This window comes from Salvelinus fontinalis, chromosome 38, assembly GCF_029448725.1.
Source record: "Salvelinus fontinalis isolate EN_2023a chromosome 38, ASM2944872v1, whole genome shotgun sequence".
NCBI classification, from domain to species: Eukaryota; Metazoa; Chordata; class Actinopteri; order Salmoniformes; family Salmonidae; genus Salvelinus; species Salvelinus fontinalis.
Genome location: NC_074702.1, coordinates 14,606,816 through 14,634,343, shown reverse-complemented (window position 1 = coordinate 14,634,343; position 27,528 = coordinate 14,606,816). Strand labels below are relative to the sequence as shown.

Below are 27,528 nucleotides of genomic sequence, written 5' to 3'. Positions count from 1 at the left end.
ATGATAAATTCGCCTTTTAAAATTATAAACTTGGATTAGCCAAGACAATGTGCCAGTGGAACACAGGAGTGATGGTTGCTGAAAAGGGCCTCTGTACGCCTATGTAGATATTCCCTTAAAAAAAAATCTGCCAACTCCAGCTACAATAGTAATTTACAACATTAACAATGTCTACACTATATTTCTGATCAATTTGATGTTAATTTAATGAACAAAACCATCCCCCCCCCCCAAAAACAAGGACATTTCTAAGTGACCCCAAACTTTTGAATGGTAGTGTGTATATATATATATATATATTATTTTTTTTAACAGTTAATCCTTGTCATTTACTAGTAATCTATGTTTGGTTACAGTCATTTCTGGTAGTTCAATAAATATATGAATACATGTTTCATTCTCAGTGTGTCCTTACGCCTTTTACAAGGTCCCAATTCTACACACAGGAATATGTTGAGGATTTGAACAGAACAGAGAAAAAGGAAAATGTTAAAATACATAATTTATTACCTTAATAAAACATCCAAGAAAATTCAACATATGTTTTTGGCAGTTATACATTTGCAAAACTGCATTCCTGCATCACGGGATCCTCTCAGCTCGCAGTGTTCTTGAGTTGAGAATGCGGGTCTGACAAACAAAAAACAAATCAATATAGAATAGTTGATTCCCAGTTCAGGGCACATTGTAGCAAAACACTTTACAAATGAAAGTCAAAACCTGTGTTCTTACTGGAGAATTTCAGGTACAACCTTCCTGCTTCACTTTGTTTCAAATGTTTTTAACCCTACGGAACCCCATCCAGACGACCAAATACTGTACCTGTATGCAGTTAAGAGCCACGCAGACTCACCTGTTTCTCCACGGGGGAGAGCACGCCCTCTACAGCCACCACCTGGTACTGCCTATGTTTCAGGTTGCCAGGGAACTTCCTCATGCGGCAGACAGCTGTGCTAACAGTGGAGCCATCTTGGCTCAGCAGTTTCCTCACATCTCCTGGTGTACAGCCAGGGTCCAGGAGCAACAGGCACAGGCTGCCATTCTTCTTCTGTTCCACTCCTACTATTGAGCGGCTATGGCCTGAGGATGTCGATAGAAGACATGGATGAAACACACTAAAGCCTTGTTCACACTGCAGGTCTTAATGCCCAAATCAGTTATGTTTTTCAAATCCATTTTGGACTACTGACTTTCAAAACAGCATGTTACAAGTGAGCAAATCAGATGTGTGTGTGTGTTCAGACAGCATTAATTTGCTGACATGGCTACGCTAGTTGTCATAGTAACTACGGGTGTGTGCACAGTGGTGTAGGCTGATTGATTGGTGGTGGTGTTCATGCTTCCTATCACTCAGAAGTTATGTAGCAAGCTAAGGTGACAACAATGCCTGTCATGGATGTTTCCCCAGTTGCTTTGCATGTTCAAAATCATAATATAAGAACACTTAAAGCCTCAAAAGGATAAGATGATCCAACTTTCAAATGGAATCTTTTGGCTAGCCACAGCAGTCAACTAGCTAGCTAGGTAGCAGTTTAGCTTTCTAGAACATTCACTCATTTGTTTGTAAACAATTAACAAGCAAGTTACTACCAGATGTTCTTGTCAAACTGTCAACGGAGTAGCTAGCAAGCAACAAGACATGCCAAATAAGTCTAAAAACCACTTGAGGGCAAATAAATCTGATTTGACCGTTCACACAAGTCACATGGCCGGGATTCAGATTTGTATCTGACTTTAAAAACACCTACGGTTTGAAGTGTGGCTTGAAATATCAGATTCCATGTTATTTTTGGCAGTTCCGACTGCAAGAAACAGAACATATTTGAATCGGATATGCAAATAAATAGGATTTGAGTCACTTCAAACTGCCAATGTGAACACGGCTTTAGAGATAACGTAGACGTCAGATGTACACACAGATGAAACAAACAAATCTCCCTCAAGCACACTAGTACTGAGCGATTAACCACCATTTAAGTTATTTTTCAGTTTTTAATCAATAATTGATTGATTTAATCACTAATTGACCGACAGATTCAATTATTTTAATTCCATTTCATTCGTTTTTGTTCTTTGAGCTCGATGTGCAGTTTCTCTAGAGATAAATCAGATCAAGCCCAAACTGTGCGATGTAGTAGTGAGTTGAAGTTTCCAACAGGCCATTTTTCTACATATTTTAGTGCAGAAAACGTGGTAATTAACTACAATGACTATAATCCATTGCACACCCGCCTACTTGTCCGGTCTGTGTGGAGCACACGTGATCGAGCGAGATAGAAAGCAGTTGCTTCGAGAGGTATCTCTACCTGAAAATACATGATCTAAGTGATTGATAATTGGTATTCAGCAGTCATAAAAGTATGCTTTATTTACTTTGAAGAACAACTAAAATAGTGATTTTGTCAGACAGCATAGGCAGCAGCTCTATAGAGATGACTTGGAATGAAATAATATAGTCATCAAATAAATCAAATGTAATATACACAACTCAAATATTTTATTAAAGTAAATGTGAAAAAGTGATAAGCAGTAATGGGCAGTCACTACCATCATGGGACTTTTGTTTTAGTATGTGTTGTTACAGCATTCAACCCACAAAATGTATAGTGCATTTAATGTAAAAAATAATAATATCGAAACCCGTTATTATTTTTGAATGATCGAACCAAAACACAACCGACCTCAAAAAGCACTAATCGCTCAGCACTAAACGACACACAAGAAAACATAAAATAGACACACGCCATAAACAAATTCTACATTGGATATCAGTAAACCATCATCAGCTAATCCATCCAATCCACTAAACCCATGTTAAGACTACCTTGGTGCTGGAGGTAGAGGGGCGGCTGTGTGGTCTGCACCACCCGGGGCGGTAGTCTGGCGCCTCTGGTGGCAGTCTGAGAGAAGTACTGCTTCACCCATTCAAAGAGGCGGGGGTGGGTGGCCCCTGGGCCCGTGGGCTGGTGGAAGTCTAGAACACGGGCACTGTGGGGACACAGGTTAGAGGTAACTGACTGAGAACAGACTCCATTTTCCACCATGTACATTCTATAGTGACTCTGTGTGTATACACTGAGTATACCAAACCCATAAGGAAACCCTAATATTGAGCCCCCCCCCTCGTTTTTGCCCTCAGAACAGCTTCAATTCGTCAGGGCATGGACTCTACAAGGTTTCAAAAGCATCCCACAGGGATGTTGGCACATGTTGACTCCAATGCTTCCCACAGTTGTGTCAAGTTGGCGAATGTCTGGGTAGTGGGCCATTCTTGATACACACAGGAAACTGTTGAGCAAGAAAAACCCAGCAGCATTGCAGTTCTTGGCACACACCGGTGCGCCTGGCACCTACTACCATACCCCATTCAAAGTCACTTAAATATTTTCTCTTGCGGATTCACACTGAATGGCACACATACACAATCCATGTCAATTGTCTCAAGGCTTGAAAATCCTTCTTTAACCTGTCTCCTCCCCTTCATCTACACTGATTAAAGTGGATTTAACAAGTGACATCAATAAGGGATCATAGCTTTCACCTGGATTCACCTGGTCAGTCCATGTCAAGGAAAGAGTAGGTGTTCTTCAATTTTGTATACTCGGTGTGAGAGTCCATTCAGGTGTCTAATTCAAATATAGCTGGCTACACAAATGTGTTATGTTCTAATGCGTGTAGTATGTTAACATTCTGTGTGTGACTCTCTGGGCTCTAACCTGACTCTGAGGGAGGTGCAGAGAGCGTAGATCTCTGTAGCTCCTATCCAGGCCCGTGTGCCCTGTAGTCGCTGGTTAAAGTGGGTGGCGCCCTGTGGGTCTAACCCCTCCCGCCACGCCCCCTCTATCAACACCTGCACCCGGGGGATGCTGGGTACTGACCCCTCTGGGAGAGGAGGGAGAGAGAGAAGGGAGGGGGGCAAGGAAAAGATGCCATGATAGAAGATTTAAGAGAGAAAGTTAGTTTAGGAGATTACATGGTGAAACGGCTTTTTGAGAGGGCTGCATTCAACCGTTTCATTAAGCGATCCAGACAGCTACTGGATTTGAGAGAATGGTAAACAATTGTAGAATGTGGTGTTTTGATACAGGTCTTTCTGTCTGTGTGTACCTGAGAGACTGGTAGTGTAGGGCTCCATTTTTTGCAGAGAGGACAGGAGCATCTGGAAGTTTCTGTAGCCACATCCCCAGCCCTTATCCCCCTCTGATGAGCAGTAGTGGTCGGTGTCAGCACTCAGCCACACGTGGACACAGTCTCTGGCCTCCCTCTGGTAGTAAACATACAGAGCACCCAGCACACCTGACAGAATGAGAGGAATACAATAAACAAAGAGAATGACAAAGACAGAGAGAAAGAGAGAGCGCTAAGGTGGAGCTGGCATTTAGTTTTTTATCAATTGAAGGAAGACAGTTATTAATGACACATACCTTGTAGGCTAAATAAAATGTAGGCAAAACATTGAGAGATGTAGGTGGTGGATAGACAGCCGTATAAACATAACATGTGATCTAAACAACTCAGTTTGAGAACATTGTAAATAATGAGGGAGCTATGTTAGTCAAGATCCGGATAAGAAATGGAATCTCACACACACCCTGTGTTCTGGTCCTGCCATTGTCGACCCTTGAGGTCAGAGCCTCCATCATCTCATCTCTCTTGTTGTGGAAGTCAGCAGGCACCATGACACTTTGAGACACGGCTTTCTCCGTGGTCCTCTCCATCTGTTTGCGGTAGGCCCCCCTCCCGTCCACACCAAACTGCCTCTAAACACACGTATACTGTAAATCTTGTTGACGTGCAGAAACACAAATAAACCAAACACTTCCTACATAAGCCATGTGACAAAGCACAGACGCGTCATATGGTGCATCATGCAGCAAGTTCAAATCCACTACTCCAGGGTTATTATGGTTGTGCTTTATAAGAACCTGCAGCTTCTTGAACTCCTCTGCCTCCTGCTTCGCCTCCTGTTCCTTCCTCCTCTGCTTTTCCTCCTCCTGCAGCCGTCTGGCCAGCCTCAGGTCTGAGCCAGGGCTCACTGCAACACACATAGCGTCAGTCACAATTCCCTCTTCCAAATACACCATGGGAATCAACCCTGTACACACAAAACTGTTGTGAGGACAGCGGCATGTGAGCTCAGCGGTATGAACTGGCAGGTTGTAGAAGTTCAAACTTTATAGTCCTCAGAGGGAAATTCATAGTTCAAAACCGATCACAAAGGACAAATTACACATTATATTGCAACTTCAGGAGTTGGCTGGCAATAGAGTGCATGTGCAAATCAAATATGGGGTACTACACCATTCTCTATCTCTCCTGAGACCCTGTTTATGGTAAAATAACAGTCATAACGTTGTTATAACATGGCTACATCTAAGCAGGAAATAAAACGTGAACTAAATAGATTTCCCATTAACCCTTTACACTCGTACCCATATTCAGGTAGAAAATAGCAGATTTGGGCACTAATAAATGCGTAAATTGGAACGTACTGGCTGTACAGTACATGCTATACATGACGTCAGAGCTCTGGCTCTGCGCTTCACAGCACTGTATGGGTTTTGCCTGACAGCAGTTTTAAACTTGAGCATCTCGCCCTACAAGAAGTTGTGCCCATATCTCCCGCTAATTGGGCAACTTTTGCAAATGTTTTGTTGTCTGAGAGGGAAATGCTGTAAATTAAAAAGGACTCCATGCATTTAGAAAGATCAGACGTTGAGAATTATAATAAATCTCGCTTTGATGTCATACAAACAAGCCAAACACCTGTGTGTCCAAATGTGCACTTCCATATCATAAAACTTGTGTCATATACAGTGTCACCATTTAGGATCACTATGTTTGATGTACAAGATGACTTGGCGTAATATCCTGTGTTGTTCTGAACAGAATGAGCCCATGTTTGTTAATTGTGAAGATAATTTGCAGAGGCACACGCACCTGAATGCACTCATGACTCATTTCTATGCTCACCAAAATGATGATCTGGTTCTCTGAATTGCATTGTGAAAGCCTATCACTGTAATATTGTATTTTATAACTTAGCTAGTCATGTTGGCAACATAACAGGCTTTGAAATGATGCCCATCTGACCCAGATTGCGATTTATAATGGACAATTTTGGGATTGTGTAAACAACAACAGTAATTGTGTGATGGCGGGGACGCAGGGCTGTGTTCCAAACAAAACAACTACAAGTGTGCTTGCTCTAGTTCCTCAACAGCACAGCTAGGAGAGATCAAAAAAGCATCTTATAGTTTAAGACTTTTCTTTGAGTCAAAAGTTCATTGAAATTACTTAGGAACTTAGCACACTTTGGAGAGGAGCGTGGCCACTAGGAGACACCAGTTAGTCCTCTCACTCAAACTTTTGTATTTATTTTGTCTTATGTTGCACCTATGCCCACATTTTCCAGGAATATTCTTATCATGTTAGTGAATGTATCCAGAGTATTTTCAGATTTTGTTATCAACAAATGCAGAAAAAAGTACAGTAAATGTAAAATGCACATACAAACAATAGTGTAATGTTTGGATTCAGTCTTGGGTCAGGTGAACTGTTGTGTCCTCACCTTTGGCAATTATGGGGAAATTATTAGACTACTCTTCCCCTTCAATTGCTACCAGGGTTTTTCATCTGCTTTTCATATTTCTTCTGTAAGATACACTTCAAATTTAGCCCTATCCCTTTAGGACAATTCCCACAAGTGTAAACACAAAATCCCAATGAAACCTGTGTTCCCATCACATATGATTGTTTAAATCAGGCCATACCTGCACTATTGGCTGTACCATAGTCAAGATGCAGCTCCACATGTTCCTGTAGGGAGTAGCAGTCTCCACACACCACAGAACACAGGGGACACACATAGCTCTTCCCACCTGAGAACGAGGTCAGGGACACACAGTGGTTAAAAGGGATATCGACGGGGCATTTTTATTTAAATCATTATTCATCCAAGTTATTCTGGTTGAGATAAAACCTCTTGCAAGTTCATTTTGCTTTTTGGGGGAATATTAGACCTTAATCAGTAAGACATGGGCAGAGAGAGAGCCTCAACCTCTGTCATAGGCAGGCTTCTTCCTTTGTTTGGTTGAACTATATTTGTTCCTATGATGAAAGGAATGAGACGAACCTGAGCTGTTGCTGGATGATGCCGCCTCGGTTGATGATGTGGCCCCCAGGACAGCCTCTGAAAAGTCAGATACAGATTATGTCAGAGTCAGAGACTTAACACAATGGATTGGGCCTCATGTTCTGTCTGTGCTGAACTGTGTAGACTCAGACTGTCATGAGTTTGTACAGTCACAGTGTGTTCTGTGCTGAACTGTGTGGTCTATATGTTCTGAACTGTAGATACTGTACCTTCAGCTGGGCTTTCTTCTAGCAAGTGCAATTCAACATGTTCCTGTAGGATGAAGGCATCTGTGCAGACCAGAGCACACATAGGACAGGAAAACTGCTTCTCTATAACAACAGACACACAGTACATAACAATGAGACAAAGGATGACGACAAGACTAATTCAATCCATAGCGAGGAGTTTTTCAACCCACTCCACACATCACTTGAATGCCACACAGGCGCAGCTTTGGTAGCAGGTTCATCCTGCCCAGAAGCTCCACAGAGCAGTTCAGAAGGCCATTTTTACCCACAGCCATGAGGCTTTTTAACGAGTGTAAATGACTCATTTATGGTGCCTTCTTTATAGAAATGTTATTGCTTGTTTCCCAGCAGAAGGATAGACAACAGTATTAATCTTAAACTTGTCTCCATCTTTTATGGCTATTAACATGCAGGTGCCTTGATGCTGAGTGAAAACTATTTCCCAAGTTGGGATCAATAAAGTACTACTCTACTCAAACCAACAGATATCAGTCAGTACAACCAAAGATTATGGATATACTGACAAGATACATGTCTCCCCGCCCTAACGGTGGGAGTTGTTGTCCACAAAGCGGAAATGCAGACTGACTAGCTCCTGCCTATCTTTGCTTTGGATTATTGTAATCCTTTTTTGAATATTCGATGAGGGTTGTGACGTTAACCGCCTGTATTCAATGGAGAGAGATGCTGCTAGCCTCATCCAAAGAATATGCATAGCCATCTCCAAGATAGTGTTTTTTCCTCAAGTGACAACATGTCATGTGTCCTACTTATATCAGTACACTCATAACTTAAGCATTACAAAACTTCTATTATAAATAAACCTCATGTAGCAAATAAGCCATTCATTTTATTGTTGGCTAAATTCAACACTCTCTTGCTTTGTGGGCGAAACAACAAAAAACAACACCTGATGGAGGGAGACAGATTTTCTGATGAGTTGGGCCTCTCTCTTCCGCTTCAGTACAACAAACCAACTAGGCCTAATATTAGTCAGTACAAAAAACTAACTGATGAGGTTTACAAAATAGTGATGCAATTGACGACTGATTAAAGTGAGGCAGAGCCCGCGAGTGCCAGACAGCATGGACTGTTAATGGAATGCATTGACAGTTCATCAATAGGCAATCAACCCAACTAATAGTCGGTATGACAAACCAAATCATATCAGTCAAAATACAATCAACCCAACTAATAGTCGGTATGACAAACCAAATCATATCAGTCAAAATACAATCAACCCAACTAATAGTCAGTATGACAAACCAAATCATATCAGTCAAAATACAAAAAAACAAGTAATATCAGACAGTACGACAAACGAACTAATTAGTCAGTACGACAAATTATATCAGTCCGTACAAACAACCAACTAACAACAGTCCGTACGACAAACCATATCTGTCAGAATAAACAATCAACTACCGCCAGTCAGTCAGTGCGGCAAAACCAATTACCGTCAGTCAGCCAGTGCGGCAAAACCAACTACCGCCAGTCAGTCAGTGCGGCAAAACCAACTACCGTCAGTCAGCCAGTGCGACAAAACCAACTACCGTCAGTCAGTCAGTGCGACAAAACCAACTACCGTCAGTCAGTCAGTGCGACAAAACCAACTACCGTCAGTCAGTCAGTGCGACAAAACCAACTACCGTCAGTCAGTCAGTGCGACAAAACCAACTACCGTCAGTCAGTCAGTGCGACAAAACCAACTACCGTCAGTCAGTCAGTGCGACAAAACCAACTACCGTCAGTCAGTCAGTGCGACAAAACCAACTACCGTCAGTCAGTCAGTGCGACAAAACCAACTACCGTCAGTCAGTCAGTGCGACAAAACCAACTACCGTCAGTCAGTCAGTGCGACAAAACCAACTACCGTCAGTCAGTCAGTGCGACAAAACCAACTACCGTCAGTCAGTCAGTGCGACAAAACCAACTACCGTCAGTCAGTCAGTGCGACAAAACCAACTAACGTCAGTCAGTCAGTGCGACAAAACCAACTAATGTCAGTCAATACGACAAACCAGTAAAGATGTAACAACATGTTGAATAAACAAACACATTTCAGACACTCTAAAATAAACCTTTAAGTGGGGAGGAGAAACGCTTCTGTTTGACTTCGGTGTGCTCTGCGGATCCCACTCCCACAGACTCCTCAGCATTACAGTGTCTGCTACTAGGCCTACTGGAGTCCTGAGCTGATCTCAGAAAGCCTGTAGACACTGAAGAGGTGGGTTCAACAATGGCCACTGCTCGCCCTCCACCGGACTCCCCCCCAGCTTCAGTAATTTGCTCCTTAGACTCCAGTGTGCTATTGGATGTCCTGGGTGAGAACCCTCCTCCAATGGTGTCAAACATGTTCCCATTTGCTACTCCTCCTTCAGAACCCTCAGACCTAGACAAACCAATGGCTTGTTTGTAGTGATTGTCCACTATGGTGGTAGTGGGAGTAGGACTTGAGCTGGGCCTGACAAGACTGTGAACACCTCTACCCTCTGCTCCTCCTCCATCATGGTCCTGTTTCTCTTTGTGTGTGGTATTGATGTGGAAGCGGAGTTCGTTGTAGGCGACTCCGGACCAGGAACAGAGGGGGCAGCCCATGTCATTCTCCGGGTGGCTCAGGAGGAGATGGGTCTTCATGTCCTCCTCCAACACCAATTCCTCACCACAGAACTCACACGTCAGCATGGCCAATTGTTTCTGGTGCTCAGCTGGACACTGAAATTAAGATAAATTATGATAACATTAATTGTCAGTAAATAAATAGGAATTAACAGGAAGGATGTCAATCCAATGTACACCAAATGTACCCAATAACGAAACAACGCAATTCCCACCTTTGTCAGCCAAGATAGCTAGCCAAATTCTAACTCAGTTAGCATAGTTCATTCAGAATTCGTTTAGTCAACATATCAGGCTATGGGCTAAAACGTGACTTCAAAACACGGAGATTGTTAGCTAGCTAACCATCATGTTACTCACCGATTTCAAGAATATGGACGATGTGCCGTACTAATGCTTGACTTACGTGACTACTTTCAAAATAAATGTGTTTCTGTTTCACTTTTCATTCATATGCCAGTTTAGCAACGCTAACTAACAACTTCACTTTACCGGCCCAGTTGGCTACTCCTCCTTCAATTTGAGCTGATGGATTTGACGTCACTGGTTGTTGATCCAAGGAGGGTTACTGGGAAATTTTAAGCGATACAAGACGCCATATTGCTCTCAGCTGGACTCGGGAGTTTGCGTGAAGGAAATAATAATACCTAGCTACACCTAGGCGTTTCTGACATTATTCATCTTAAATGGGTAAGTGCAATACAATCGTCACAACTTTTTTATTGTCGTTTTCTTTTTTTGTCACGTATTATCTGATAACTTGGCATGACGATGGTTGCTAAACAAGAGGGGACAGGAGAGGGGTGTGAAGGAGCTAGTTAGCTAGCTAACGATGTAGGGAGCTATCTAGTTTGCTAACGCTAGCTGTGTTATTAGCAAGCTCAATCTTAAAAAGCTGTGATTTGGGTCTAATGGCAGTTTTAGCTACCAATGCCTATTATAATTGGTTTTACAGTTGATTTTAAGTATTTTTTTCTAACGAAACGAATACGGTAGAAGGTTTTTGAACACCATGTAATTTAATTAACACGAATAATGTATTAGCTAGGTAGCCAGCATGCTACCTGCTAGTTGCTGTGTGCTAGGCCAGTGGCTCCCAACCTTTTTTGGTTACTGTTCCACCAGCTGAACTTTGCTCTGCCCGGAGTACCCCTGAAGTACCCCATCATGTGTATTTTACCAGTAAGCCTAAGGTCTCGTGAGTCTTCTCAAGTACCCCTGTGGATAGGCCAGGTACCCCTCCCCAGGCCAGGCGTCCTACTAGGTAGTACCGCTGGTTTGGAACCACTGTACTAGGCCGTACTGTACTACTAGCTAGAGAGGAACCCGGTTTCTTGCGATTGGAGATATCCAGCCTGGAAGACCACTGATTCCCCCAGAAAATACAACAAACAATGTCAATGTGACGCTGTCAGTAAGACCGTGGTTAATGTTAGCTAACATACATTAGTTAGCTAGCTAGCTGATGCGCTTGTCATCTTTATCTAGCGAGCCAGGAATGGCATTCTTTGACTCACTATCTAACACAACGTTTACAGCTGATGACAGCGAGGGAGAAACATTTGGTATTGTTACTTTGATCACCAGTCTTCTTCATCAGCTATCAAACTGTCACCCAAACTGCTGTTTTCGTTTGAGGATGCACATGGCAGGGTTTGTGTTCAAATCCCCTTTTGGCCAACATCCAAATTCACATCGAGAGTGATTTAATTTATTTGATTTTCCATTCGCGCCTATGTTAACATAAACATTAACTAGCTAGTCAGTTAAGTTTGGCTGGTTGTGGCTGCTGTGAATTCACAAGTTTGTATATTTGATCGTTCAGTATAACGTTATGTTTATCCTTATTTCCCCAGACGAGATGGCAAGCCCAGGGAATGACCGAATGAAGAGTTACAAGAACAAAGCGCTGAACCCACAGGAGATGCGCCGGAGGAGAGAGGAGGAGGGGATCCAACTCCGCAAACAGAAAAGAGAAGAGCAGGTATGGTGCTTCTAGTTCTTACGCCTGGACCACTGAATCAGCTACTCTCCATTCTGTGGAGACAACCCTAATCTCATCCAATTTGACCATGTAAATGCCTTTTGAATGGTAAATCTTCTCCAGATGAGTCATTTTTTTATTGACCTGTTATAGTTGTCTTTGGTTTGTTTGTGTTGTAGTGAGTCAGTGTCCTACTAACACTAACCTCTCCCTCTTCCCCCAGCTGTTCAAGAGGAGAAATGTGTGTGTGCCCTCGGGCGATGAGTCCATGTTAGAATGCCCTATCCAGGACCCCGACATCAGCTCCACTGCACCAGTCTCAGGTGTAAGTGACCATTACTCCAATTGTCCCATTGTCTTGCTCTCATGGCCTACACTCTGCACTGAAGGACTAGTTACCTGTTGAAAGACAATGCCATTACTCCATAAAATAAGTACAAATAATTTTGGGAGAAACAGAAGATTCTGAAACCCATGGTTAGTTAAGTCTTTGCTCTCCAGTATCCAAAAAAGACAAGAGGTTTTGGTTTTCGATTTCAATCTGTGATTAAAACTAGATGAAGGTCATTAGACCTAAGTGCACTTTATGTGATAAACTGGTCAGGTGTAGCACTACATCGCTTGCTCTGCATTATGTGTATAGTGTCAGAGTACATGGTTTTGTATGTCATTCACATCTTTATGTATGTTGACTTGTGTAGGAAGGTGTCATAACTCCAGAGATGATCCAGATGATCTTCTCTGAGGATCCAGACCAGCAGTTGATCGCCACACAGAAATTCAGGAAGTTACTCTCCAAAGGTCTGTGTGAATCATGCAATTCATAACACCCCAATACAGGGCTCATGCCACCTCTATTATTTAGGATATGTCTCCATTGGGACCCAATTCCCTATTTAGTGCACTACTTTTGACCAGGAGCCACTATATAGGGAATAGGGTTCCGTTTGGGACGGGACATAGTTTGGTCTTTGTATAGTATGTTTCCTCAACAACAAAGATGGATTGTTCGTGCCAAATGTCTGCAAGTAATGCCTTTGTTGGACCTGATGCTATTCCTTTAACACCGTATTGGAATGTGTCAGCATCACACGTTTTCAGCCATGAACCACAATGTTTTTAAGCTAGCAGTGTGATGTCATTGTCATACTCTCTTCTCTCTCCTCATCAGAGCCCAACCCTCCCATCGATGAGGTCATTCTCACCCCAGGGGTCGTCAATAAGTTTGTGGAGTTTCTCAAGAGGAGTGAGAACTGCACTCTTCAGGTTGGTCAGGTGGCTGGGTCTCTGTCTGTGTGTTAGTTGGATGTGCTGGGAATTCTTGGTTTGGTCTGTTAGAAATCGTAAAATGTATTCACTACACAAAATGACACTAACAGAAAGCTGTTGGAATATAGGAAATTAAGTCAGATTCTGTAATATTATATCACATCCTGTTGGCATTAGTCAGTCTGCATGACATCTGCATTGTATTTCTCCCTGTCAAAAGACATAGCTAGTGAACTTTCCTCTGCCTCTTTATGACACTCATTCAATCATAACTCTTCACCCTGTGTATCTGTCTATGAGGGCTTGTACTATGCTCCCCATGTGACCATGGTGTGAAATGTGTGTGTGACACAGTTTGAGGCAGCCTGGGCCCTGACCAACATTGCCTCTGGGACCTTCCTGCACACCAAGGTGGTTATCGAGACGGGAGCCGTGCCCATCTTCATCGAGCTGCTCAACTCGGACTACGAGGACGTCCAGGAGCAGGTGACTGAACAGCCTGGGTGGGGGCGGCAAGGCCCCGGGGGGAGGCTGAAGCCCTGGGGAAGAGTTGTAGCATGATGGGACCCTAACACATGGGTTACAGGGATGTCTAGCAGGAATGGGAATAAGATTTCATGGGATTTGTCCTGCCAAGAAGATCCTATCTGAATAGTAAACCAGCTATTTTTGCATTCCCTAAATATAAACGCTATGACTGCATTCTGATTCTCTACCCTTCTCCCTGAAGTGTTCTCTTATTCACTCTCCTTCCATGGGTTTTAACATAGCCAAATACTAAGCAATCCCAGCCCGATATGGTCCTAGCTGTGTGGTTATATCGCTGTAGCAGTATATGGTATGGCCCTCCAAGCCCAGCTCTATATGGTGCTGATGTTTGTGTGGAAATATAGCCTAGCTGCAGCACTGTATAATATGGCTCCTAGCTGCATGCAATATAGCTGCAATGTTACGGAATGGCAATATGCATGGCTGCTGAGGTGACGAGTGATTGGTGTATTTCAGGCCGTGTGGGCCCTGGGGAACATCGCCGGGGACAACGCAGAGTGCAGAGACTACGTTCTCAACTGTGGCATCCTGCCCTCCCTACAACAGTACGTGTGTGTGCGAGCTTGGTTTTATCAGTCTGTAGGCCCATGTCGTTTTAACAAGGAGAAGTAGAGTTTCATACCATTACCTAATACATTGTATAATCCGATTAGTCAGATTTAACAGTTTAATTGCGGTCAGAAACAAGGTGTACTAAAAACTGTTCTCTGCCCCCGCAGGCTGCTGGCTAAATCCAACCGTCTCACCACAACTAGGAATGCTGTATGGGCTCTGTCTAACCTGTGTAGAGGGAAGAACCCCCCTCCCGACTTCACCAAGGTAATGGGGTCTATTCTCACACTGCCCAATCAGAGGACAGTTCTAACAGTCGAACAGATCTCTCCTGTCAAATGCACAAACCACTCTGGGATTTTGACTAATTTCTCTCAAAGCCATTCTCTTAGCAAAACTTAATGTTCTCCTTTCACCATTATCCCTCTTTCCGTCTTTCTTCCTCCCTCTCGCTCTTTTCTTCTTTGCTCTCGCTCTCTCCTCCCCCAGGTGTCTCCCTGTCTGAGTGTGCTGTCCAGGCTGCTGTTCAGTAGTGACCCAGATGTGTTGGCAGATGCCTGCTGGGCCCTCTCCTACCTGTCTGACGGACCCAATGACAAGATACAGACCGTCATCGACTCTGGGGTCTGCCGCAGACTGGTGGAGCTACTCATGTAAGTACTACTCGACACACACACAAGAAATTGAGATGTTAGTGCACACTGACTGGTGTTTTTGGTCTTCCCCAGGCACAGTGACTATAAGGTGGTCTCTCCTGCGCTGCGTGCTGTGGGAAACATAGTGACAGGCGATGACATTCAGACTCAGGTAGAACTAGTTTTTATTTTCTTGCTACCTCCCAATGGCTTTGTCTCTCATCATGTGTGTGGAGTTTTGATCCTTCACATGGTCCTAGCTGTGTGTGTGGACTGGTGTGTAATCTTCACTGTGTGTGTGTGGATTGTTCCAGGTGATTCTGAACTGCTCGGCGTTGCCATGCCTATTACACCTGCTCAGCAGTCCCAAGGAGTCCATCAAGAAGGAGGCCTGCTGGACTGTGTCTAACATTACAGCTGGGAACAGAGCACAGATCCAGGTGTGTGTGTGTACCCGTGCTTGATAGTACCACAGTGTTTTAAGTAGTTATCTGAGGGCTTTTATCATTGAGTGTACAAAAATATTAAACACCTTCCTAATTTTGAGTTGCACCCCCTTTTCCCCTCAGAACAGCTGTAATTCGTCAGGGCATGCACGCTGCACGGTGTCGAAAGCGTTCCACAGGGATGTTGGCCCATGTTGACTCCATTGCTTCACACGGTTGTGTCAAGTTAGCTGGATGTCCTTTGGGTGTTGGATTCTTGATACACGCAGGAAACTGTTCAGCGTGAAAAACCCAGCAGTGTTGCAGTTGTTGAGACAAACCGGTGCGCCTGGCACCTACTACCATACCCTGTTCAAAGGAATTTATTTTGTATTGCTCATTCACCCTCTGAATGGCACGCATGCTCAATCCAGGGGTCAAGGCTTAAAAATCCTTCTTTAACCTGTCTCCTCCCATTTATCTACACTGATTGAAGTGGATTTAACTAGTAACATCAATAAGGGATCATAGCTTTCACCTGGTCAGTCTGTCATGGAAAGAGCAGGTGTTCATAATATTTTGTACACGCTAGGTCATTATTGCTAAAATGTCCCAAGGTGCAGAGCGTTCAATTTGCCTGCTGGGGGCCAAGGAGACCGCGAGCTCTGCTAAAATCATTGACAACTACATGCTGTTTTCAAGGGATTGTTAAATAAATGTTAACTATTTGGTTGTAATATCATCCTCTTAATGGTGGCCAATATTGCGAGATATCGGGAGGTGGTTACTTGTTTAACTCTGAGAGCTAAATGTAGAAAAATCTGAACTGTGTAGTTCTAACTATGCTCTTCTAGGGGTTAAGATATTACAAACGGCATGAAAACGGCATGTAGTTGTCGATGGTTTTAGAGGAGCTGGGGATCTCCTTGACCCCCAGCAGGCAAATCCAACACTCTGCACCTTATTGTGATGTTTTATTGACAACAACCTATTTGTGTGTGTGTATAATGTCATCTCACTGTTCTATCTCTCTGTCTTGGTCAGACGGTGATAGATGCCAACATCTTCCCAGTGCTGATAGAGATCCTTCAAAAGGCAGAGTTCCGCACCAGGAAGGAAGCAGCGTGGGCTATAACCAATGCTACCTCTGGGGGCACTCCTGAGCAGATCAGGTAATAACGCGCTCAAATTCTTAAATAGAACCGGAGCATCATTTTGGAGACTCGCTGCTTACGCCAAGAATTCATGAAATTAATGGGAGTAGTCGCATGCTCGGCAAAAGTTTTGTCCCAGTGTAGTAGGCCTGTATAACCGTATCTCTGCTAAACCAAATGAACAAATGTGAAAAAATGTCAATCTAACACTGTCTTGCTGTCCCGGTAGGTACCTGGTTAGTCTGAACACCATCAAGCCCATGTGTGACCTGCTGACAGTGATGGACAGTAAGATAGTGCAGGTGTCACTGAACGGCCTGGAGAACATCCTGAGACTGGGAGAGCAGGAGGCCAAGCAGAACGGCACCGGCATCAATCCTTACTGTGCCCTCATAGAGGAAGCCTATGGTAGGTTTTACACACACACAACATAAGAGAATGGGACAGGAATCAACCCTAAGATATACGCTCAATTCTGTTTCTCCACATTCTCCCTGAAATAGCAAATGTCTGGTGGATTTATAAGGTATGCACTGACGTAAGGAGGCAGAGGGAACGATTGCACTCTTCAGGGAGAAGGAGAAATGTCATTAGGCTATGGATAATCACTTAGCCAGTGGAATGCACACTGTTCCACTAGATGGCAGTAGATATGTTGCTGTGAAGTGAATAGTGTACTCTGTAGTTCTTATCTAATAAGATGCAAGGACACATGCTGCCAAATTTAAACAGCCATTAGTTAGTGATTTATAACTCAGTATTGTCATGTGAGTCACTAAGGCCTGATATTAATTTGTGTGTGTGTGTCCACTGGCTTTTCTTACTAGCACTGATTTAGCTGATGGCTGCTTTATTGAGGAAAGTTGTATTTGTGATTTACATTTACATTTAAGTCATTTAGCAGACGCTCTTATCCAGAGCGACTTACAAATTGGTGTGATGACTGTGTGGATGTCGTACCTACCTTCGTTGAATGCACTGACTGTAAGTCACTCTGGATAATAACATCTGCTAAATGTAAAAATGTCCACGGCAGGTCTGGACAAGATAGAGTTCCTGCAGAGCCATGAGAATCAGGAGATCTACCAGAAGGCTTTTGACCTGATCGAGCACTACTTTGGTGTGGAGGAGGAGGACGCTAGCATCGCCCCACAGGTGGACCAGAACCAAGGCCAGTTCATCTTCCAGCAGCAGGACGGGCCCATGGAGGGCTTCCAGCTCTAACCACCACTTGACCTTTGACCTTCACCCCTCTGAGTATCTACTACTACTACTACCCCCCCCCCCCCCATCACCCCAGAGAGTCCAGTCTCCATAGGGCTGTTTTAGACCTGAACAGATGACACTACCCAATCTCTCCTCTCTCACTGGACCCACCTGCTCCACCTCTCTCTCCAAATCTTCCTCTCCTGCAAGGCTAGCCTTGCCACGCCACCCTATCTGGAAAGAGCGAGAGCGAGCCTGACTGACTGAAAGACTGACTGAGGACAGCTCATTCTTAGTGTTTGAGACTTCCTGGAGCTGTATGAATATGAAAAAGAGTTGGCTGATATTTTGTCTTACTCCCTAAAATGTTTTATTTTATCATTATTTCCTGTGATATTATTATAATACATTATTATTATTATTACGACACTGGTGTCTCAATCGTCCTCCATATCTCCTTTTTAAATGTGAAATGACCTCTTCAGTCTTCAAAAATATAACAAAAGATATGAACACATGAAGCATTTGACTGAGGATTCTCTGGATTTCACCAGATAGTCCAAACTATCCCTACTAGTGTCCAGAAGAGGTTTAGTGACTGTATCAGCTCATTTCCTAACTTGTACCCTTTGACCAGAGCTGAGAAAACGGTAGGCTACAGACAGCCTACCTGCAGAGACAGCCTACCTGTTTTCATTGGGAGGATGTACATTGTGGCAAGATGATAATGATGATGTGTGTATTCCAGTGACATATTATTTAAGTTGGAAAGCAGCTGCACATCTCTTTCTCTGGGGTCTCTCTTCAGTGTTGAAATGGACTATGGTTGACCTGGAGATTCCTAATCTTATTTATTCCGTTAATGTCTTTCTGCTAATTTGAGAGAAAGATGGTCAAAAACTGTCATTATCATCTTCTCTCCACTCCTTGGCCCTGGCTGCAATATTAACGTTAGAATAACATCAGGACACCAGTTGCATCGAACTGACTGCAGTAATGTAGATGCATTGTGTAGGGCAGCACTGCATGTAACTTGCTGCATTAGTCAGCATAGCGTTTAGCCAGGCTTATGCTTATCTGTAACAACGTTACGGTAGGATTGACACAACGTTAGGGCAACATTGAGGAGTGTTCTGCTTGTGTGAGTGCTCCTTATTGAAGCGCCGCCAGCAGGCCACAGTACAGGACCAGACGGGTTAGGTTCAGTGACTAGCGTCTGTCGTGTGATGCAGTGTCTGTAACAATCTCCAGGTGAATAAAAACACAGGCTCTCAGAGTTCTTTTGTAGTTTTTTCCTTCATCTCACCATGAGTTATTATGATGTCATGACTTATTTGTTTTGCTGCAGTCTTTTTGTTTAATTGGTGGTGGTTAACTTTGCATTGGACTTAACGCTATTGGACGTTGATAGAAAATGCTCAGTTGAACTCTAGTGCTTTGTATATTATATATACATGTAAGAAATTATATAGGGGAAAGAAATACCTACTAATTGGAAAGGGTGATTTTATTAATTGCAGTATAATGTGTTTTCTGACAGATGCAGTAGTGTTGTACCTATGGTTGAGTCTTTGCACACGTACCTGTTGCTGCTTTATTCTGATCTTCTGTTGGTCATGTGTTTGTCTCCTCTGGTTCCCATCATTTTTAGAACAGCTTCTAGAACATGTTTTGTTTAGAACTCCTTATGTTTTGAATTTTTTTGGTAAAAACTTTACATGAACTCTTGATTGGTGGAGGAAACCCAACCTGGCTATACTGAACTGCTGAGCTTTTATTAGTGTGTGTGTGTGTGACTACAAGCACAGTATTTCAGCATTCTACTTTTCTTTTAGTTTTAAACTCATCACTCCTGAATCCTGGCTCCTTACTTTTGGCATGTAATGTTTTTGAAAATTGTAGATGCTGTATACATTTTGAGTACCATATTAATTGTTCCAGGACTTGGAAATTATATATATATTTACTTGAGATGGAAACAGTTTGTAGTGCTACATTTTGTCATGCACATTAAACAATTTATAGTTTTCTAGTATTTCTCATGTTTGTACGATTGGATGATATATTATTTTTTATGTTTTAGGTTGATTTATTTGTCCCTCATTTGGGAATTGTTTTGTTTTGGTTCTGAAACCGAGGCTAAAAGAACTGCTGTGGTATTCTGTCCAGAATCCTCTAGTTTAGGTGGTTACCATATCATGCTGCCGTTGTGGTTCTGTTTACTTTAACCCAATGGACTACAGAGGGCTGTGTGTGAAGCTGGACTCAACAGCTCCTCTCTGTGTTACTCATGGAGCTGTTGTCTGGCTCTCTTTAGATGGGTTAATGTGGACTGTAAAATATTGAAGAATAAAGAAATTAAATAAAATGATCTGTTATACAAGGCCTCTTGTCAGCTGGAATATTGGGGATTTTGTCTTCGATTATGGTTTTAACAGAACGTATCTGTTCAATTCTTATGAATGAAACACACACAACCTTACAATAGACCTTGTCAAAACAATAGACCTGTTACGGTTCCTAAGGTGGACTATTAGTGACATTGACTTTGCAGCTGATTTTAGAAGACTGGTCCTGGCCCTGTTATCAGAAATTCTTTGAGGTAACAGTGCATATACTACATGGAGGCATTAGTCCTATGTGTGACTGCTGGAAGTACAGTGCCTTCAGAAAGTATTTACACCCCTTGACGTGTTACACACTGAATTTAAAATGGATCCAATTGAGATTTTGAGTCACTGGCCTACACACAATGCCCCAAAATGTCTAAGTGGAATTATGTTTTTAGAAATGTTTACAAATTAAGAATGAAAATCTGAAATGTCTTGAGTCATTAACTATTCAACCCCTTTTAGTTCTGGCAAGCCTAAATAAATTCAGGAGTAAAATTTGCTTAAGTCACAAGCATGGGCTCACTCTGTGTGAAATACACTGCTCCAAAAATTAAAGGGAACACTTAAACAACAATGTAACTCCAAGTCAATCACACTTCTGTGAAATCAAACTGTCCACTTAGGAAGCAACACTGATTGACAATAAATTTCACATGCTGTTGTGCAAATGGAACACTGATTGACAATAAATTTCACATGCTGTTGTGCAAATGGAATAGACAAAAGGTGGAAATTATAGGCAATTAGCAAGACACCCCCAATAAAGGAGTGGTTCTGCAGGTGGTGACCACAGACCACTTCTCAGTTCCCATGCTTCCTGGCTGATGTTTTGGTCACTTTTGAATGCTGGTGGTGCTTTCACTCTAGTGGTAGCATGAGACGGAGTCTACAACCCACACAAGTGGCTCAGGTAATGCAGCTCATCCAGGATGGCACATCAATGCGAGCTGTGGCAAGAAGGTTTGCTGTGTCTGTCAGCGTAGTGTCCAGAGCATGGAGGCGCTACCAGGAGACAGGCCAGTACATCAGGAGACGTGGAGGAGGCCTTAGGAGGGCAACAACCCAGCAGCAGGACCGCTACCTCCGCCTTTGTGCAAGGAGGAGCACTGCCAGAGCCCTGCAAAATGACCTCCAGCAGGCCACAAATGTGGATGTGGCTGACCTAAGCTAACCTCAGTGTGATCACAAGAACAAACTAGTAGGAGCCTACCTGAGTGCGTCATACATGATTGTAGGCATCCACTGTAAAACAACAACAACAACTTCACACTGTTTACCACAGCTTGACAGACACAGACTCTGCGTCTCAAAATCCTCTTGCCTCTTGTCAGATGGAATTTAGTGGATTTTGTCTACAGGACGTCTGTCTATTCTTCTGCACAAAAGCAATGATGATTTCGACAGAACTTGTTAAATTCCTATGAAACACACACACACCTACAGACACTTTCTGTATGTGGGTGCTGTATGCAGCTGATCCAGTTCCACCCCCCAGCCATTTCACCTAACCCAACCTCTGTGTGATCACGAGAAGAAACCGGCAGGAGTCTACTTGAGAGTGTCATACGTCACAGGACTGGAGACATCCACTGTTAAACAACAACGAGAACTTCACAACACTATACCGCGTCTCTGAGTTGGTCCCATCAAAGGAAACTGTGTTATTTATTGTATTTTTATGTGTGACATTAGAAGCATATTTTTTGTTCACATCATGATAGCAGGTCTACAGAGCTTACATATTTTGCCTTGCTGTTCTAACTGTTGTTCTAACTGTTGTGATCCACACAAAAAAAAAAACTAAACTATCCCTATTTATAACACATTGTCACCTTTTCTCACTAACAAGTTGATTAGCAATCCAGAATTAGGATTGCTGTCATAGAATAGTAAAGTATTAACACTCCCAGTTAAAGCTTTCTCTTCCTGCTCAAGGGCGATTATTTCCTCAGAGTGTCAGTGACTAGGCATTCTAAGAGAAGAATTCCATCCACATCCTATTTCAGTGTAGTATTTGTCCAGTATCAGTTAACCAGAATTTAGTTTATGGTCTGTTGAGATGGGTTCGAAGTGTGAGAATGGTCTAAACTGACTTTTTGTGGAACTCTTCATGAAATATTTATTTAGTTGTTATGTACTTAGTGATCATCATCATGAAATGATGAGGACAAACATTCTTGATAAAGATTTTCTTGACATAGAGAGATCATGGTTTCATTTTGATGCTACCTCTAATCTCAAGGCTATCACATGGAAATATCCCGAGGGACACCTGTCACCCTCTCTCCAACTCACCAACTCTCTGTCTCTATTTCTCTCCCTTTCTTAATCTTTCTCTACCCCTTCTCTCTCTCTTTCTCTCTCTCTCTCTTTCTCTCTCCCTGTTTCTCTCCTCACGGTGTCATTGTGTCACAACCAGACAGGCAGGTTCAGAATGGGGAGTTCTCTAAGTAGAAGAAACTAAATGACAGATTTCCCAGAAGCTGTTATCAGCTCACTCTAGCAAACACCATTATGATCTGTTATTATCTTTCGGAATCTTTGTATCCGTGTGACTCTTTGAATGCCTATCGGTTTGCATGCATGTCTGAATGGGTCTCTGAAAAAAAATCTGACATTGTGAATAGTTTGTTTCCTCGTTCCAATGATTTTGCAGTCATTATCACCTGTTGTTTCGTTGAATTTTGGAAAGACTTAATTTTCAACATCTCCTCAATGACTCACACCTCAAACACTTGGTCAAGTCAAAGCATTGCAGTTAACTTTGAAGGCGAGTCGAGACAGACTGATCTACAAATCACCTTGTATCATAAATAACTACTCATTATTATATCAGTATATCAGTCAGTCACAATTTACCCATGATACACAGTGTTGATGCTCTTAACATGGCCAAAGTCAACATCAGCCTGAAATGATTGATAAGTCTGGTGACAATGGCAGGGACAGGAGTGGAAGTTCACTGGAGTTACTGATGAGAAGGAGACAACAGAGATGAGATGAAACATATCTTCAGATGTGCGCACTTAATTCAAACTTATTGTTATTAATGCACTGATGTTAATGGACGATTTTTGTGAATTCTTGAGTTACAAGCATGGATTTGGGCCTATCCGTTTGCACAGAAATGCGTTCTCTGGTCTACAAACAGCCCTTGTACCACAAAGACATAGAGATATAGAGCAGACGTGCTGTTCTCAGCAGTAACTAGGGTCTAGTTTCAATTAGGGACTCTTTTGGCATAGAAGAACAGCGTCACTGCCTAGGTCCCTACCCTATGTGCCTGAATATAATCTAAAATAGTAGCTAGCAAGATGGGGATAACAGAGGTTATTTTGAATAAGTTCATTTTGCAAGTGGCTAGTTTGGATCAACTACTTTCACTAAAACCCCTGCAAAGGATTTTCCTGCAAACTTTGGTTTCAAATCTTGCCGTTCTGGCATGTCTTCCTCGTGATGTTGAGAGGGTTGTCTGTCTGAATTTGTTTTTCACCTTATCGAAGTTGCCAAAAGAGTTTTTCTCCGGCCGCAAAACCTGACTCTAAAGGGTAGGGTCCGGGTGGGCATCCCTTCACGGCGGCGGCTCTGGTGCGGGACGTAGACCCCCCTCCGCCCGCAGATCCCTCCGCTTTGGTGGTGGCCCTGGTGCATGGACCTTCATTGGAGGAACTGGGCCGCAGATCATCGCCGGAGGAACCAGGACACCGATCATCGCCGGAGGCTCCAGACTGGGAACCGTCGCTGCAGGCTCCGGACTGGAGACCGTCGCTGCAGGCTCCGGACTGGGGACGTCGCTGGAGGCTTAGTACATTGCGCCGGAACAGGTCTCACCGGACTGAGGAGACGTACTGGCAGCCTAGTGAGTGGAGCTCCCACAACACATCCTGGCTGAATACCCACTTTAGCTCGGTGAGTGTGGAGAGGACACACTGGACCGTGGAGGCGCACCGAAGGTCTGGAGCGCAGCGATGACACAACTCGTCCTGGCTGGATACCCCCTGTAGCCCGGCAAGTGCGGGGAGCTGGAACAGGTCGCACTGGGCTGTGGATGCGCACTAAAGGCATGGTGCGCAGAACCGGATAGCATGGTGCTTGAAGAAAGAAATGACAGCTGAGGATGCCATAGTTGGAGATGAGGATGACCACCATCTCCACTGCTGGCAGGTACTTCCCAGAGGTGGTCACATAGACAGGCACGAATATCAGCCAGGACATGAGGTAGAGGAGCATGCTGAAGGTGATGAACCTGGCCTCGTTGTACTTCTGTGGCAGCTTGTGGTCTTTAAACACGCAGGCAAACAGACAAGAGCCAGGACAGCGATGTAGCCCAACATTACACCAAACGCCACGTAGGGGCCCTTGTCACACTCGACCAGCACGGTGGTGGCGAAGACGGTGGCCTTCTCCCGGGGGCTCTGCAGGACCAGCCACAGGGTGCAGGTGAGGACCTGTAGGGCCACGCAGAGACAGATGATGGCATAGGGTTGGTAGAGGCGGCGGAGAACGTCCTTCAGGTCAGGGTTGAGCTGGAAGGCCAGCAGGATCTTCAAGGACCTGAAGAACAATACACACACAATAAACTATGAATTCACAAAATAACCACTGCACTACCCGGGAAGCCCACAGCTCAGTTCTTTATTATTTTATCAACCCTTTTGTTACATCAATCGTCACTCTGTGGGTGGGATTGGACTGCTTGTCTGAGGAAGGAGCTCCAGGTTGAGTTGCCGGGCAACAGCGATGGAAATCTCAGAGGAAGAGGCCCCAATGACGGCCATGATGGGTGGGGGACAGGTGGAGGTGTTGGCCCCTCCCCCACAGTCTGTGGTTGGCTCCTGTGTGAAGTAAAGAATGTACAACCTTTATGTGAGGTGCTGACTAATGGAAGATAAACTATACAAATAGTGTATCCTTGCTGTGGATTGATCTGACCAACGTACCCCAGAGAGATCCCTAGTGCAGTCAGGACAGGGGATCTGTTGGCCGACTCTACAGCGTGGATCATAGCCAATGCCTGGGTGAACCCGTCCATGTTGAACCTGTGTGTGTGTGTGTGTGTGTGTGTGTGTGTGTGTGTGTGTGTGTGCGTGCGTGCGTGCGTGCGTGCGTGTGTGTGTGTGAAAGGTACATAAAGCATAGTTGGATCATCACACTGTCTGTGGTTAACCTGTCAGAGTAAATAAACTCTCTCTCACGAACACTTAGTCATACATGTGGATAAAATCACACGCACAAAGAGAGAAAGAGAGATCTTATCTTTGCACTCACCTGACACACTATGATGCATGGGGTGCTGAGAGGCTGGGGGATTCCTCTACTCCCTCGTGGATGAAAAACAGCCCTCCAATGATGACATCTCCTGGTGCTTTGAAGTCTCCCACTTTGGCATTGCCTGTCTCCAACAAGGACAGGATGACTAACAGGTGCAGAACATCATCCATGGGTGCCATCACCTCTCTGTTGGTACTGTCCAATTCTCAATTTTGGTGTCTCTCCTTGCAGTTTCTCTCACACTCCCTCTAACCCTCCCTGACTGTGTCCGTCTCTCTCTCTCTCTCTCTCTCTCTCTCTCTCTCTCTCTCTCTCTCTCTCTCTCTCTCTCTCTCTCTCTCTCTCTCTCTCTCTCTCTCTCTCTCTCTCACACACACACACACACACCCTCTCTCTCACTGCCTCCATCTCTCTCTCTCTCTCTCTCTCTCTCTCTCTCTCTCTCTCTCTCTCTCTCTCTCTCTCTCTCTCTCTCTCTCTCTCTCTCTCTCTCTCTGTCTCACTCTCTCTCCCTTTCTCTCTCTCTCTCTCTCTCTCTCTCCCTTTCTCTCTCACACACCCTCTCTCTCACTGCCTCCATCTCTCTCTCTCTCTCTCTCTCTCTCTCTCTCTCTCTCTCTCTCTCTCTCTCTCACACACACCCTCTCTCACACTGCCTCCATCTCTCTCTCTCTCTCTCTCTCTCTCTCTCTCTCTCCTCTCTCTCTCTCTCTCTCTCTCTCTCTCTCTCTCTCTCTCTGTCTCTCTCTCTCTCCCTTTCTCTCTCTCTCTCTCTCTCTCTCTCTCTCTCTCTCTCTCTCTCTCTCTCTCTCTCACTCTTTCTCAGTCTCTCACTCTGTTTTCTCCTCTAGCAGACTGACACAGTGACCTGTCAGCATCTTCAATAAAAACACACCTGTTGCTTCCTTCTAATCCCATCTAATGTCTGCATAACCCTGCCCCCTCCCACCCAGCCCACTCTGACATACATCCACACTGACAAAACATTTGTTCAAGGTGAACGATGCAGTGTGGTGACACCTCTTTCCAGAATAGTTTTCATAATACCCAAGTTTTTTTTTCACACATGCGTCTTTTAACACTTGAATGACACTTGAGTGTTCATTGAGTCACAATGTTTAAGTCTCCTGTTAGCCACTCCTTCATCATCAATGCATTGATTTCACAAGATATCCAACCATTTGTCTTTGCCCCCTTTTTAGTTAATCCACAGTAGAATACATTCATAAAATACAAATGGTAGAAATAGTTTTAGCTTTGTTTAAAAATTACTGTATGAGGTCATGTATCATATCCAATTACAGTAGTAACAACACAATGCAAACACTATAATAAATACATTGACCATGCTTTTCCAAGAAGACTACTAGAGGGTGCTAAAATGTTGTACTTATGGTAAGTAATAACCCTCATATAGGCTATATAATTATAACGCTTCAAAGGTCAAATAGGGGTGGTTATATTTGTCCTGTTTCACACATGTGTGTAACCTATTCATTGTGTGGTGAAATGGACATGTGGTTTTTGCATATCACACTCCCCCTGAGAAACCCTGGGAGAGTGGAGTCACTCTCTCCAGATTCCTGGAGATTCCTAATCTTAATATTTCTGATCAAATGGCTTTCTGCTCATTTGAGAGAGAGATGGTCAAAAACTGTAATTATTATTATCTGCTCCTCTCCTCTCTACTCCTTGGCCCTGGCTGCAATATTAACATTATAAAAACATTCAGGGGCCTCCCGAGTGGTGCAGCGATCTTAGGTACTTCATCACACTGCTAGAGGTGTCACTACAGACCCGGGTTCGATCCGTACGGGAGTTGCGATTGGACAGGACTGTAACTACCAATTCGATATCACAAAATTGGGGAGAAAAATGGGTAAGCAAGTACAAAAAATCTTTAAAAAATAATAACATTCAGGACACCAGTTGCATGAAACTGGCTGCAGTATTGTAGAGACATAGTGTAGGACAGCGAGGCATGTAACTTGCTGTCATCAAGGCAAAGGGTGGCTACTTTGAAGAATCTCAAACATAAAGTCTATTTTGATTTGTTTAACACTTTTTTGGTTACTATATGATTCC

The 27,528-nt window shown here is 43.7% G+C and overlaps 2 protein-coding genes across 3 annotated transcripts; one reads left to right on the top strand and one right to left on the bottom strand.

Moving 5' to 3' along the window:
* Positions 1-484: 484 nt before the first annotated feature.
* Positions 485-10,552, bottom strand: LOC129837182 (zinc finger-containing ubiquitin peptidase 1-like). Its single transcript, XM_055903107.1, has 12 exons — positions 10,366-10,552; positions 9,468-10,101; positions 7,366-7,467; positions 7,136-7,192; positions 6,774-6,881; positions 4,926-5,035; positions 4,592-4,760; positions 4,108-4,296; positions 3,717-3,882; positions 2,825-2,988; positions 854-1,080; positions 485-630 (listed from the first exon to the last, which is right to left on the bottom strand). Exons 2-12 carry the CDS (start codon positions 10,069-10,071, stop codon positions 583-585), a joined length of 1,944 nt encoding a protein of 647 aa, XP_055759082.1. The 5' UTR covers positions 10,072-10,101; positions 10,366-10,552; the 3' UTR covers positions 485-582.
* Positions 10,553-10,566: 14 nt separating this feature from the next.
* LOC129837183 (importin subunit alpha-6-like) lies at positions 10,567-20,162 on the top strand. 2 transcript variants are annotated; one of them, XM_055903110.1, is made up of 14 exons: positions 10,567-10,695; positions 11,862-11,989; positions 12,213-12,314; positions 12,691-12,790; positions 13,161-13,255; positions 13,613-13,744; positions 14,264-14,352; positions 14,527-14,626; positions 14,849-15,012; positions 15,088-15,166; positions 15,309-15,434; positions 16,464-16,591; positions 16,803-16,981; positions 17,610-20,162. In XM_055903110.1, exons 1-14 carry the CDS (start codon positions 10,692-10,694, stop codon positions 17,795-17,797), a joined length of 1,614 nt encoding a protein of 537 aa, XP_055759085.1. In that variant the 5' UTR covers positions 10,567-10,691; the 3' UTR covers positions 17,798-20,162. The 2 variants fall into 2 exon arrangements, with proteins under 2 accessions (XP_055759085.1, XP_055759084.1); XM_055903109.1 differs by lacking the exon at positions 10,567-10,695 and having other exon boundaries at positions 11,840-11,989.
* The last annotated feature ends 7,366 nt before the right edge of the window (positions 20,163-27,528 follow it).